This window comes from Ciconia boyciana, chromosome 3, assembly GCF_034638445.1.
Source record: "Ciconia boyciana chromosome 3, ASM3463844v1, whole genome shotgun sequence".
Lineage (NCBI taxonomy): Eukaryota > Metazoa > Chordata > Aves > Ciconiiformes > Ciconiidae > Ciconia > Ciconia boyciana.
In genome coordinates, this window is record NC_132936.1 from 48,105,534 (window position 1) to 48,121,974 (window position 16,441).

Here is a 16,441-nt window from a genome sequence, read left to right on the forward strand (position 1 = left end):
TGCATTCATATACATTGTCTGGGAGTCTTAAAGTTTCTGTTTTCATTTTATTTTTTTCTCTTGAACAGTAAATTAGCTTAAATTAAATACTTCTGATTTTAAAAAATATAAAAAACCAGGACTTGGCCTTCTTGCAACACCTCATGGAAGGGCTTGATTCATTTTTCAGTCCTGTCATAAAAGTGATAGTGAAAATTACCAGTAAATGTCAAAAATCCTTTACATTTACTTGCTGAAATTTTTCATTTCTGCAAAGAAAACCATTTTAACATCCAGAGTGTAATCTGGATGCCTTGTCCATATTCTCTGTTTATTTTCTCTTCTTTTTGTATGCTAACTTTATTATCCTCAGATCAGACCATGATACTTTTAGACACTTCAGGTGCTTCTGGGTGGATTTTCCATTGCTGGGACTTGCAATTCAGATTATATCAGAAAAAATCTAGGAGCAAATAAACCTTAGGAAATAATATTGTTGCTATTGTTGCTTCTTTTGTTCTCTTAATAACTGCTTAAATCACTATAAACAGCATTAAAAATGACTTTTTTTCAAAGATCAGATTATTAGGTGTACTCATTGTTTGTTGAAAAATGTGAATCAATGAATTTAGATCATTATAAATAATTCAGAAAAAGAATAGAATTACAGCACTGAATGCTAGCTTTTTCATGGGTATAAAATTTTAAATGTTTAATTTAACAGCAGCAGTATGTGATGCTGGTCATCCCACATTCATCCTTACTTGTAAGATTACCATTTTTAAGACAAGATAATAAGGTATAACAAATACAAATATTGCAGTAGAAACACCAAAGGCCCTGTAATCTGTCCACTCCACAACTATTTGTGCAAAATTTTGCAAATCACCAACAGTAAGTGATACTGTTGAACTGAATCACTATTAGCTGCATGCTTCTAATGCAATCCTTGTAAACTAATTGTAGATAGGATTAGTCTGTGCTTTATGGTTTCTGTCTATGAATTCCTCAGTTAATTCATTTTTTAAGCACTTCAAATGGACTAGAACTGTATGTGTACAAATCTGGTCCCTAGAATATATAAATAATACATGAAGAATAGTTGGTACTGCCTATATTTAGACCAACAGAAAGTGTGGAAATGAAATGCAAATCAGTTTAATTAGAAAGCAGCCTGTCAGATCAGAAGATGGCTTAAACTGGGTCCAAAATTATTTCTCAGAATCTAATGTTATTTAAGTTGTTGTTGTTAAATATTTATAGGCAGTGTAACACTGAAAATATCCCCAAAATATTACAGTATGCACTTACACTTCCCCAGGCTCTTGTGGACTAATCACTTTCCTTCTTCCATCTGACTGAAGAAATGTGTCAAGTACAGGGTTTTGCAGAGTTTCAGCATAATCAGGATGGTCTGAAATGGTGTGACTTAAGCCCCTGCATGCACAAGAGAGTGGAAAAGAGTTTGTTTTCCTTTCTTTCTGCTTCCCATATAGTCCTGTGTAAACACAGTTTAGCTCCTAGTACAGAAAATAATTCTTTTCTAAGCATAGATGATAAAAGCACAAATTCTTGCAACTTAAATACTTTGATGCCAGCTTTTCCCACCTTTTATTCTGGAATAAAAGAAAAGCCTAGAGAGTTTTGTAATTAATGGTCCTTTCTATGTTTTACTTCCATGCTGGCACACCAACCCTTTGCTATTAACTTTATTCTCATGATAAACTCTAGATATGTAAGAAGAAATTGAAGAAATAAAGAATAAATGGAAATAAATTTCAAAAGAAAATATATGTTTTCCAAGAGTGTAAAAAGTATAAAATATCCTATCCATGCATTCCTTCAGCTTCTTCACAGTTGATCACAGTACATGGAATAGTCAAATGGGCAGCATCTCTCTAAAGGATGCTGAGGATTTTTTTTAAAAGGTATCAAGTTAATGAAAATGCATTTTATTACTCAGCCAAAGGAAACACTGTAAAAATTATAGCTAGTAAGTAGCATTATTATGACAGAAAGAAAAAGAGGTGGGATTCTTTGTAGAATTGCGTTTATATCACATAAAAGAGGGGATGCCATGCCTTTTCATCTACTCTTTTTTTCCCTGGGATTTCCTAACCACTTTAATGAAGAGTTTTTTGTTCCTGTTTTTGAAGGAGGAGAAGAAAAATGATGGCTTTGTTCTCTCCTTAAACATTACACAAATCTTAACATAGAAAGCACTTCTAACTGTTGTGATTTACTCTCTAACATTCAGAAAAGAAAAGCTTTCTCCATTTGAATTATTCATTAATTAATGCAGATTTTAAAATACTCATTGAAAAGTCCTTATGCACTATATAAAGAAAAAGAAAGCAGATGACATACAAAGATATGACACTACCCTTTGAACTGCCCCTTGAAATACTGAAATGTTCAAAAGCTGCAAAATTATCGTGTAATTTTAAAATACTGAATTATGAGAAAGAAATATGTTAAAATAGGAAAAATTATATCCCTGTTATCAAAACACACTTAACCTTATCTTTCTGAATGCATTGCTACCTGTTACTGTTAATAAGTAGGTGCTTGGAAGGTATCTTAAGTGCCTGACAATCTATCAAAGAGAGACTTTTGTGGCTTGGTCCTGAAGAATAAATGGTTATTTCTTCTTATAATAAAGCAATAGTATAAAGCATTCGTTACATATCAGACCTTGGATTAGCTTTAGGGTAACAAGCTAAGAAGCAACAGCCTGTAGATTTATGTATATTAGACTAAATCTACTGCAGTATAATTAAAAGCCTGATGGAAATTGAAAGATGAATACTATTTGGCTGGATATAATAGTTGGGCATGAAGATGTTTGAGACTGTGGGACTAAGTGTGACAGGACTTGTTGCATCAAGTTGCCTGGCTTACAGGCAACACCAGCTGGATCAAGTTTTGTGCGTATATATTTATATGCGTGTGCATGTGTAGGTTTGTATGTATGTGACCAGTGTGACTGTGGTGAGATGTAAATGGCTTTTCAATAAATGTAACAGTTGTAGAGGATATAGATTTTCCTGTGACATTATATTACATTTTATCCTTATCAGGAATAACTAACTTTCCTTAAAATATACCCCATGCAATATATGTTCCCTGTGGTCTCTTTAGGTTCTCCATATAGAGACAAGATCACTATAGCAATTCTTCAGCTGCAAGAGGAGGGCAAGCTCCACATGATGAAAGAGAAATGGTGGAGAGGCAATGGCTGCCCAGAGGAGGAAAGTAAAGAGGCCAGTGCTTTGGGAGTTCAAAACATTGGAGGAATCTTCATCGTGCTGGCAGCAGGATTGGTGCTTTCTGTCTTTGTGGCAGTGGGGGAGTTTTTGTACAAATCAAAAAAAAATGCGCAGTTGGAAAAGGTAAATATTGTCTTTTCCTATTTTATTTTATGTTTATGGTCTATTTAAATAATACCTTAAGAATTTGGTAGCCAAATGTAGGTGATGCATACTGATTGTTTGTATAGTACAGTACTTGTATAACAAAGGATCACAGCAAAGTACCCAAAGTTTTACATTTACAGCTTTTAATTTGTCTTCAATGTGTTTAATTGTAGCCAGATTTCAGGACAAGTGACTATTTCTCTTCTTATTCAAGCCTGAAAAAAGACAGCTTTTTACTCCTGGAAGTTCACTGCAGTTAATTTTATGGATGAAGAAGAAATCCGAAACTGTAATGGGAAACAAATTAATCTTCTACAGATAATTTTGATTTTCAAAAGACAAACTGTCTGTAGCTCAAAGTCAAAATCTAAAAATGTCTCTATAGAAATGTTATTTACAGAAGTTTATACTTGCAAAGTTGTCCTGGTAGCGTCTGGAAAATATTACATCAGCATGATTTTTTTCGGTGGGTTTACTACTGATATGATGTCCTGTAATTTCAAACTAACTCAGTTTTGAGAATTCTAGTGTTAATTTGTTCTGTACTTGCAATTTATACAACCACAATACTGTAATTGTGCCAACACTAGTAATATTTTGTGAAATTCTTAGTTGGAATTATCATTTTTGCATAATAAATATATCTCTCTCTATATATGTACCCATGTTTAAACCTAAACTCAAACTATATATTTTATTGCTATGACATATTCTGAATTTTAAAAATTGAAAGAAACTGTTGGATTTTACTAGGTCTTTTTCTTTTTTTCTTCTCCTCCTTTTGAGGAGCTTGTGACCTGTGGCAATTTCTATATTTCTATTTAATAATTTAATTTAATAAAATCAGTAGTAAATCCAACAGCTATATTTATATTGGTATTTTTCCAGATGCTACTGGTGAATTTTTGTAACTTGAATTATTATTCAGAAAATTTACAATTTGTTTTCACTTCTTTTGAGGCAATCTATTGGTATGCAAGTGTCCTGTTATAAATATATTGTTAAAGAATTTTTTTTCTAATACACACAAAGGCAGTGTGAGGTCACAAGGTCCTAAACACAGTTTGAACATGGGTACATTTTATTAAATTGTTAAAGGACCATTTAGATCCTCTTCTTTATGATACTACAGGCTGATTCCTTTCTGTTAACATACTATTGGAATGTTATGTTTCTGAAATGAATTTGTGAGGAAAAAGATACCAGTTACTTAAGTAATCCATGTAAGTCTCAGTAATTTTTATCCACTCGTAAGGTGGATATGGATTTCATATGGACATCAGTATAATTTGGTTTAGCTTTTCTGGATTTTTAACAAACACTCACTTGAAAAACAGGACTGTTTTGATAATAATCTTGTAACATGAGTTCAGTATTTTGCAGGGTATGAATGCATACCTTACGTGACAATAACAGCATGTTGGAAGTTGTGTGAGGAAGCAAACAGAAACTTAATTAAGGACTGGTTTCTCTAAGCTGTATGTTTTTGTGGTTTTGTTTTTTGGGTTTGTTTTTTTTTTATTTGCTTCTTTTTTAATTTTTGTTTGTTAATGATGGATAGAGATAGCAATGACTGGAGGTATCTGACATTTTAACAGTACTTGTACTAGAAAGGTCTCATCATATCATCAAGTACTGAGATAATTTAAAAAGTTAGGACTGAATCTGAAGCAGCTGAATGAGGCATGTCTCTTTCCTCTCCTCCTTGCTGCCAATCTCTTCCCTTCCCTTCCCTCCCCTCCCCTCCCCACTACACCCACATACCCTGATGTCAGGAGACCAGTAGAATTTCAGCAGAACTTTACTTATGGAATGAAATTAACAGGAAAATGATGCCAGCATCCCTACACATGGCCTACCCCAGCATCCCCTTACCCACTCTTCTCCCAGCACCCACAGACCTTCAGTGAACGTCTTCTTCCATCCTCTCCAAAATGTAGCATATCACCTTTGCCTAGGAGAGGGAGTAGCAGCAGCCAAAGGGGAGATAAGCAGTACTGTCATCTGTCTCCAGTTTCTACATCTCCTCTGCTGGTATGAGTAAACCATGCAAGTAACTCTGCCTTGCCTATCCCACAGGGAGAGAGGAGGCACCTATTTTTGGTAACATTTATAGTTTCAGCCCTTTAGAATCAAAGTATCATTCGGCATTTGTATAATGCTTGTCAACACTTGGAGACAGGGAAGATCAAAGGTCATATTAACAACCAAGGAAACAAAAGAGATCAGGTAACTTCAGCTGCTGAATATATGGAGTATCCTAGGATATAAATGGGCATATTAATATGTGTGTCTGCTTTTTAATGTTTACAAAATACACAGTTGCACTTCTAATGGGGAGGCAATGCAGATTTAAAGTGTATAATCGAGATACGGCTTTTTAGCATTTTCGATGTCACCCTGCTCCTGGAGTGCACATGTAAACAGAGACATTGGCTGGTGTGAACCTAGTTGGAGGAGTGAAATCTTGAAAGGAATTGAGCTCAGAAAAGCAACAGACAAAATTGTGTTATTTGCTAAGAAACTGTTGCATCTTGTAACTAAAGTGGTTCAGAACATCCCTGCTCCTGATGTGCTCAAAAATCCAAAGGAAACATGTGCAACTAGCTGTAGTCTTTCCGGGGAACAGATGTCAATGAGCATGAATTCATGACATGAATTCATGCCACCATGAATTCATACCACACATGAATTCATGCCACCACAACACTTTCCACACACAGAGAAATTCCTCTCTTATTGACACCTTTCAAAAGCAAAGATAAGCCTGCATGTCATCACAGTTAGACTGTCAGTCACTGACACTTAATATGGCTAGTTTGTTTGAAAAATGAGTGTCCTAATTTACTAAGTATTTTCTAGAAGATCCAGATCTGATGAAAGTGAAAAGAACAATATATGGATTCAATTCTGCTGTAATTCATAGCCATTCAAAACTCTTTGATCCATCAGCAGGTCAGAACTAGTTCTGCTTGTGAAAAAATAGCAGATGTACATTTTATTAATTTTGAACTGTTAAGTACTTCAAAAAATGTGAAATGAGACACATGTCAGCATCCTTTAGCTGTTTGTTTCACGAGGGGAAATCTGGTCATAGACTTCCTATAATACAAAGTACTAGATTAAATCTTGGAGTGTACTGAAACAATAACACCAACAAAGTATTTCTGGAGTTATATGAGCAAATCATAACCTAAACATCAGTTAAATTAGCCTCTCTGAAATAGTTATTTGTTTATAATTTATTATAAAAGCAATAAAAACAATAACTAAATTGATACTTGTTTGTATTTTACATATATTTCCCAAGGAAGACAAAAACAATTGAACTTTCCATGGTAACTAATTCACTGCTCAGCTACACAATTGAGTTGAGAAAGATCAGTCTGGACAGTTTATCTCACAAGGTACAATGAATGAGCAGTTAGCAGGAATGGACCCAAAGCAGACATCAGTAACTGTGACTATACATGTGTTACATACAAAACTGTTTTATTTACAACTGCAGATTCTATTGAACAAGAAATTCTGAATGCTGAACTGTGACCTGTATATGAGACTAACTATATCTTTGAAGATGGCACAAACATAATTGGTTGACTCTTGCCCAAAACAAATTGTTTACAAAAATTTCAAACAACTTCTGCAAAATGCACAAACCATGTTTTGGTTTTGATAATGTAAGGATAACAGGAATACACGTTTCTGATCCTAGCTGGCTCAAAAATTCATGCAGCTTTACTGAGCTGCAGAGACTTTAAGTTATGGTAGCATTTGATCTTAAACTTATTAGAAATTAAGTGTGTTTTTGCTACAATTGCCAATAATTCTGAATTTGCTGTCTACCTCAAACACACATTGAGTAATGTGATAACCTGGGGTGTATTTTGAGCTAAATAACTCCTCTAGTCCTACTTAGTACATAGTCTCACTGATTTTTTTCAGAGGGAGTATTGGGAATGACAAAGCATTGTCCTTGTCTATGGCAGAATTTTGACATTCCAGTTGACACATCAGGAAGGGGTAGGAGGAGATGCCAGGTCAGAGGCTGTCCTGACTGCATTCCTGCAAAGTAACCACAAGATGGTGCCTTCTAATTTCTCAGAGCTAAATTTAATTGTTACTTTTTAGTAGAATTTATGTCACAATGCCCACCTATTTTTTAATTGCAGCCTTTCTAAAAAATGCTAAAGGCTTGTATTCTTTCCTATTGTTTATAATACAAACATCTAATTATGTCATCTGCTTGGAAACATGTTATGAAACAGACCTTTTTTATCTAGCCAATCTTGACAATAAATGCTCAGTCATTTGCATTTTATAATTGCTTTTGCTGGTGAATGACCTGCTCCCTGATTTTAACAGGCACTCAGAGGGCAGTGAATAAGCAATATTAGAAACAGAAGCCATTTAATACAATTACTATGTCCTTTTTTTTTATTGATGTGCTTCAGTGTGTTATGGATTTATGTCCATTTCATACATTTAGTTTTGTATAGCTCATATTATTATTATAAGGGCCAGGGAAAACATTGACCTTGAAGACCATTAATATTTAACATAATATATTGATGATTCTCAGTTTGAGAATTTATTGACCTTTCCTTCTTTTTTTTTTTTTAAATCTTCTCTGAGATCACTTCCATTTTGATACCACCTTCACACAGTGATTAGATATTACCATAAATGTCAGCTGCGTGGAAGAAACTACGTGCGCACTATTGAAAACTTTAGGATGAAACAGTATTGCTGAAGGCAGTGTCAAGAATGTATAGCACATTGCTTGTTGTCACCCTTGCAAATGGTTGTCCTTGTACCTATCCTGGTCCTGGTTTCTTTGGAGAAGGTGGTGTTGGCTTGAGAAGTTATCTTGAAACCTGATTTTATTAATGTAGTGGACCCACACCCTTCCCAAGAGGCAAGGAGGGGCCAAGAGCTGCTAGGCTGAAAAAGCTGTTGTGCTGTAACCATATACAATTGACACCAAGTCCTGATTGTGCTTCTCTCAAATATGGTTTAACTGTTCTTGATTTGTTTACATGAAGTTAGTGTAAATGCTAGAATGAGTTTATTTGCCAAGGTCCTTCTACAATCTGTTTGCACCGGGATAAATTTAATTCATTATGTCTTAGAATGCTTCTTTTTAGAATTGAGGTGAGCAAAGTGCATACATGTAACTTGTCCTATATGGAATAGTCTTACAGGAAGACGTTAATCAGTACTGAAGTATTGTGGATGTTTCTTTATCAGCAGGATATGTAGAAAGTCAGTATTTCCATCTTTGTTTTAATTGTTATCTTAATAACAGTGCAAACCAAAATTACCACAATAATTTCATATGAAAAATGAAAAGATTTTTAGGATCCTTTCTTACGTTACCAGAATATTTTATGGTTTGGGTGTTTTTTTCAAATTTTATAAATTAGTTTTCCTTAAAGTCTTTTTCATTACTTTCTCAAAAAAAATGCAGTTATGTCAGTGTTATTGGAGTTCAGAGAATAATCCTAATAGTTTAATATCAAAGCCTTTGATATTTGGGACAGTAATTTATAATAGTTTTGGAACAACCCCAAAGTAAATCCCAGCCTAGTGGTTGTTTTTTTTCCTTTACAGGGGGAGGCAAGTTCAAAAGATTTTAAAGTTGAAAAGCCTGTTCCTCAGGCTACAGTAAACAAAAGAATGTGGGCATTCTTGGTAAATCAAAGTAAAAGCTGTGGGATTTATATCCCAAGTAACTTTTATACAATGTACAGTCAGTGATGTAGTCTGTATTGTCATGTCACATTTTGTAATGGAGTAACCTCAGAATTTTTAATGTCGGCTGCAAAAAGCAGCAGCAGCTGTGACAGCTTATAAAAGGAAATATTTTTCCAACTTTAGCACATTGCATTCTGCAGATATGCAGTTGGAAAATTGGAAACTTCTATCATCCTGTACTCCCTTGAGCACTGTATGTGGATGTATAGACTTGTATGGCTAATTTGTGTGTGTGTAAGTGTACAGATTACTTGAAGTTGAGGTATTAATTATAATTAAATGCCCGCTTGGAAACCACCTAAGTACATATTACAGGATATTTTCTAATGGAAAGAACTGTTACAAAAAACAGCAAAACAGACAAAAACCCCCCAAAACAAAATCAAACCCACAAAACCCCCCACCTTTCACAGAAAAAAGATATGAAAAGACAAAAATGGAAAAAGTGGGAAAAAACAATTTGACTGACTGTGGCATTTTAAAAATCTTTTGAGAACAATAAAACATTAAAAACAAGATCTCTATTTTGATTTTTAATTGCAACTCAACCAATATCTATTTGGTCATGGACCTTGCTTCTGAGGTATTTTTAATATCTTAATTTGTATCATTCAAGAAACAAAGAACAGAAAGATTAGAAATGTATGTAAAGCTGACCATTGCACAAGTACAAATGTAGGAATATGATTTCAGAAAGCTCACTATCGCTCCATAGATATTCACTCGAAGATCAGGGCTTAAATTACAGGTCTGAGTTATGGAGTATTTTATGTTTGACAAGAATTTGAAGTTGTATAAAAAATTTTTGGAAACCCCTACATGTCATTTATTTTATAGCAAGTATAGTTCACTTTCACTTATCAGTAGAAAGAAGAAACATTCGCATTATATAATTATTGGCTCCTCCGAAAAAAAATTTCTTCATTCTCAAAGAAAAAAATGTCAGATTAGAGAACATTCATGTCTTTCTAATAATTTTTCATTGTCTTCCTCTACATATTACTTTAACATGTCATGTATACAAATATTTTAATATATAAATATTAATCTTTAAATTTTTAATTAATCAGCTATACTATAGCTAAGTGTAGTAGCAAACACAGTTTGGTTCATCTGATTTAGATTACTTTGACTTTTGTATAAGCCAACAAAGTAACAACAAGCACTTCCAGCTGCCTTTTAGATTGAGAAAATATCCTAGACTGCTAGATGAAACCATGTAATTACAGAAAAACGGATGCTAACCATTTTGATATTTTATAGTGCAATATGACTATAATAGTGTTTCCAAAACAGTAGAAACCATTGGTATTAATACTAATAGTCTCTCTCTGTTCAATATGATTTGAGGCCATGCCAAATTTTCTGTTAAGTTTATACTATCACACTGAACTATAAAACTAGTATAAATGTTTACAGTGAATCATGTACAGTGGACTTTAGCTCAGCAAACTTTAAAAAAAGCTGCTTAGATACAGCTAAACTCAGGTAAGAAAGGTTGTATTTATTTTCTAAAATGTCTCTGTAAGATGGACTATTTATTTTCAAATTAAACTATATGGTGTTATATACAGTATTTTAATCCAGATAGATTCATACTCCAAAGGATAGATTATATATCATCATCACTTCCTTTCACCATGCCTGAAGATCAACAAACCTGACCTTCCTTGGATGAACAGAGAATGAATTTAGATCTAGGATCAACAATGATTTAACAGGTGAATGAACTTTCACATCCAGTGGCTGAGAGCGCAAGATCTCAGGTGACTGATTTCAGTGTAATCAGGATCATCTCTGCTGAAAGGCAGAGAAATACCCTGTACCGCTGTGATCACAACATACAGAACCATTAAAATGTTGCATTGGATATCATTCTAAATCAGATAGGCAGTACCATGTATTCTGTTATTTATTTGCTTAGCAGCAGATACATGGCTGAAGTACTATGAATTGCTATCAGCACTTAGTAAACACCTAGCAGTCATTTGTAGCCATTGTCCAGGGACATGGTACTGCAGTAATATGTTCTGGAAGAAGACCTGGACTGGTGTGGCAAGCTTCACACCAGTAGAAATTATTGCCACTGACTGAAACACAAGTGACAAACAGTACTTATCACCACTGATCCAATTTGAAAACCCAGGACCAAACTTAGGAACCTGGAGAAATCTAAGACTGTAAGCCTCTTTCACAAGAGGTGGAACTGAATAATAAGGGTAGATAATATCTTCTGAATGCTTCCCTTTACTTGTCCAACATAGCACCTATCTCCCTGGGATTAAGCTGCCATCATACCCCTATTTCAGCCAGGTACTGGAAGCGCAAAATGACTGCACCATCCTGGTCTGATAAGAGAGTAGGACTGTGTATCATCTGTGTGCCGATGACACCACAGCCCAAATTATTTCATTATCTCCTCAGTGGCCTCATATACATGTTGAAAGGAGAGATGACAGGATGAAACCTTGTGGAATCCCGCATGAGAGAGAGCCCTCAGGGCTGATGAGCAATTGCCCTATGCCATCCTCTGGGATTTCTCTGAGAGGAAAGAGTGGAACCACACAAGTGCAATCCCATCTGCCCCAGCCTAGGTCCACAGGTGAGTCAGAAAAACATCATGGTCAGTGCAATGGCCAGAAAGGCTGCTGGCAGAGCTAAACAAAGCCACCTTTGAAAAAGCTTTCTGCACTGATAGGAGTTCCCCATCAGCCACAGGAACTAGTGTAGCTGTCAGGCTGTACTCAGACTGGAAACCAGGTTAAATAGTTTCAGAAGACTTTAAATGGAATCAGAGTTGCTTTACCAGAAGTCTCTCTCATCCATCAGAGTGCATTTTGTTTTGTCAGGAAATACGTTTTAGAATTTGAGAGTGGCTGAATTGGTTTTTTGGACACCAATTGGTAATTTATTGAACAGATCATTTAAGGCAAGCTGGAATCTTATTGCCCCACTGGGAGACACTAACAATCTATGCTAGAAGTGGCCTGCAATGAGGTCCTATATGTCATCTAAGTTCATCTCATAACTCTCAAACTCAGTGAGCACTTGAGCCAGCAGAAGATTGTTTCAGTGTTGTTTTGTTACAGGAAGGGTCAGTCCCATCAGATTCTTATTGATGCTCTCCATAAAATAGCTACAAAAGTCCTTGAAACAATCAGCATTCAATTCAGTTACCGGGTGAAGCACCTAACGCTTCACGAAGCTGACTGGAACAACACTACTGGTCTTGACTTTGTAGATACTATGGTGGACGGAATGCTTAATTTATGGAATTATAATTTTCATTTTACTTGGTATTATTGTCTGTATTTGAGTAGGCAATAAAATCTCCCACACATTTTGGCCTGAAAATAAATTCCTAAAATGGCTGCTCATTCTACTTCTACCAGAAAAGCAATAATTACTAAATCTGAAATTGAGACTACATGGGTGATATTTTCAGCTAATTGATGTGAACTTCGGCTGCAGTGTAGCTGTGCATTATACTTGCTATGGATTGGAAATGTACTACATCAGAAAAGTCTGTGGCAAAACAATTTTCATGTAACCATATTATATATATATATATGCATATACATATATATGTGTACAACTTTCTATCAACAATCATGTCTAGGACTAAATATATAACTAAGCAACTTAAAAATCTGATCATTACAAGTACACTTTAACTTCTTTTGAAATGGTAATGCTTCAACTACAATGAAACATGATTTCTCTTTTTCTGAGCTTATTTTCATTCCATTAATTGTTCATCTCTCTGTGATCCTAAGTCAACATTTTGCTAGGATTCGTGTTTGTGTCTAGGGGGTTTAAGATTGACAGGTTTTCCATATACACATTCAAAATCCCTGGAGGAGTGGCATATGGAAGCAGAAACTGATAAGGAAGGAGAGTTAGGGTAGCTCTGTGCATTCATTCTCAGCTAACTTCAAGAAGATGAAAAATACTCTGACTGATATATCCTACTAGATGGTAGAACACTGACCCATAACATAACAAGATGATGCAGGATTACTGCTGTTATTGTTTTAAGAAAATTAAACAAGGCTTCAAATAATATCTGACACACAAGACTGGAAGTAATGAACTTCTTAGTAAATCTTATAGTTTTTTATTGAATGTTGACAGTCAGCTTTGTATTAACTGCATCAAAGAGGGAAAAATATAAACCAGCAAGTGAGTGGAGATTTTTATATTTAAAATACATTGAATTCACTTAAATCAAAATGTTAAGAGTGGTGCAGGCATGCCATTCCTGTCTTCCTGTTGCTATTTTTAGGCTGTTAAAAGCAAAATCTATGGTGATAGTCTCACAATTCTGTGTCTAACAAATGCTAATATGATTTCTAATTACCTTCCTAAATTCCTATAAAGCAATATAATGAAAACAGTTTAAATATTGTCTAGCTTTCATCTTAATACGTACATGCAAAGATATGTTTTTTCTCAGGCCATAAAGCCATACAGAAACTGTCTAAACAGACTATAAACTGTGGTAACATTTCACAAAATTATTGTCTTGATTCCACATGACTTGCGAGCTGTCAGTTGTGGCAAATTAAAGAGGTGTCAGTCACTTCTTTACTCTTCCTAAGGAGATGAGCATTTTCAAAATTGCTTTGTGTTAAAAGGCTAAGAACTACAGTTCTGATTAAAATTTTCTTTTGTACACTTAAAATCTCCACTTAGAATTGCAGCTCTTTTTTCTAATGTTTTATAGTGTTTTGCTGTAACAAAACAGTTGCACTTAACTGCACTAGTCTTTAGAGAACTGTATGCCTTCCCTCAACTCTTCTACTATTCAATTAGATCTAATGTCTTGGAGGCAGCATTTACTTTCTGGTAACATTTAAGAAGACAACTTATGATTTTGTAAGGGTTGGTGAAAAATCAATAATAACTGACGTTCTTGTAACATGCCTGCAGTGTGGAAGGTAAGTCAGGGCCAAAAGGTTATTTTCTTTGAATTAAGCAGGGTCTTGTAATATATACTAAAAATGCTCAATTTCATGATGGACAACAGTTTTGAAATATAGCCTATATGTTCGGTAAACATTTCACTGTTTTTCCCTAACAATCTGTATGGTCAATTGAAATCATGGTCAAGACACTGGATTATATTTTCTAAAATTATATCTGAAAATGTCATTTATCTGTCACAAAAAAATTATTATAGACCTGCTTCTTTTTTTCATGTCTTATTACTCCACAAGTTGTATCCTAACAGTGAAAGAACACAAAGTTTAACTGTACAGAAAATGGAGACTGTACACAGATTGGAATTAAAACGAGACAAGAAAAGAATTTCTATTTAAAAAAAGGTCAAGCATAAAGTATTCCTTTGTAAACCTTTTTTGAACATGATTTTGCAATATGTGGGAAAACTCTTCCTTATAATTCTGAGATAGAACCCAAAGAAGAATAAGGATCCAGGTAATGAACTTTTACATAGCCTTGAATTCATCTTTTTAAAATACATGAGTGAGAGAAATTTGAAAGAAAAAAAAATAGATGTAATATTTCTCTTATTCAGTGCTCAGTTACCTAAACAATGGTACTGTCTGGGAGCTAATACTGTTTACTGTTTTCAACATATGTTATTTTAAAATTCAAAGCATACATAAAAAATCTTCGTAAATGAAGTAATTAAATCATATTTTTAATACTATATATGCAGAGAAGTTCCCATTAACTTAATTTATACAAAATAATTTGAAAACAGAGAATGGAAAAATTTCCTGGATAAAATGACTATCTCAAAATTGCGTTAACTGCCTTTTTAAGACTGTCAGTCTTGCCAACATTTCTCACTTAATGAGTTTTCTGATCCAGGTAAAATTCTCAGATAAAATGTGTTGGCAATTTTCTTGAGATCTCATTTTCAGGATATTTCAGAATGTTGGCATCAAGTGCATGTATCTTCTTACCTCTTGGCTATTGATTGTAATCCTCTTCCTACTGATATTACCTAAAAAATTATACCCTTTGGTAAATGTTTGCAGATCTTTGCAAAAGGTTTTGGTGGATTGATAAATCTTGAAAAGGATTCATTCTGTTTTTGCAGTCTTGTTAGGTGTCTTGGCAAAAAAAGACAAGGGACACAATCTTGAAAGTGTTAAGTGCTAATGCACCATTTTTAAATTTAGAAGGATTTTGTTCCTCAGAATGTTTCAGTTAGGTCTTTGATTCCAGAGGTGAGAGCCATATAATGGCTGGAGGTGGTGTAATGCTGAGAGTTGCAGCATTTACTTCTTAATGGATTCCCTGTGAAATTCCTGAGTTAAGTGCTAGGTTCCCCACATAGTGAAAACGCCAAGATCTGCAAGCCTTAGCAATTTAGCCTGTAAGCCGTCAGGGAATATTAAATTAAATCTTGCCCTTTTGAAAGATTTCAGGGCTAGTTTCAGATTCATAATCATAACTGCAGTTCTGATGTTAAGCAACAGCACTTTCTTAAAAAAAGTGGAAGTGTAAAAGAATTGAATATTTTCTTTCAAAGTACAGCTGGATAAGAAGGAGGTACAGTTTCCTGCTTTGTACACAGTGCTAAGCAAAGATACCTTATGCATGAAGACCTGACATATTACAGCTCAGACCATTCAATTAGAAATTTTTGCCATCTCATTCACACAATTAAAGCCATAAGTTCTGTCTTGGATGTCAACCCAGTGCACCAGAACATTTTTTAAAGGGATTGCTAATGAGCGTCCATTGCAGAAGTCACTCCATGTAGCCAGCCAGAAAAGACGAATTTTGTCTTAGAACTTTGGCCTCTGAAGGATTTGTGCTTGACTCTGCACCAGAGAGATATACCTTCCTCTCCTTTGGATTCACAACTTAAACTTTTCTTAGTTATAGGTGGCTAAACCCTTTCTATCATAAGTTGAGTAGGTGTCATACCTTTATTTCAAACTCAGCAGGAGAAAGGAATGTTTGAAAGGAAGCGTATCACAGCCAGAGTACGATTTCCCTTTCCTTCCCATCTGCCTATTCCCTTATTCATTCAAAGGATTAGGGAAGAGAGCATTTGTTCAGGATTCGGGGGATTCAGGTTCAGTTCTAACCCATGACTGAGACAACTCATGTTTGCACTCTTTTGCACTAAACAGAATTTTACATAAACATATTGAAGTTTTCACTGAAACAGGAACTACCACTAAAGCCTTTCCTCTGCCACTGCGTGCTATAATCCCTAATCTACAGAACAGCCTGCACTCTCCCTCTCTCCCTTTCTCCTGCTCTGCCTCTGTTAACTGCTTCCATGCAAAGTGGAACAGGATCAG

General features: G+C 34.8%; 1 protein-coding gene across 1 annotated transcript in view; it reads left to right on the forward strand.

The window, feature by feature from the left end:
• GRIK2 (glutamate ionotropic receptor kainate type subunit 2) overlaps positions 1 to 16,441 on the forward strand; it is a 446,579-nt gene that overhangs the window by 427,458 nt on the left and 2,680 nt on the right. The window contains exon 16 of the mRNA XM_072857870.1: positions 3,121 to 3,371. Within this exon, the coding sequence (XP_072713971.1) occupies positions 3,121 to 3,371 (251 nt within the window). The remainder of the gene's footprint in view (positions 1 to 3,120; positions 3,372 to 16,441) is intronic.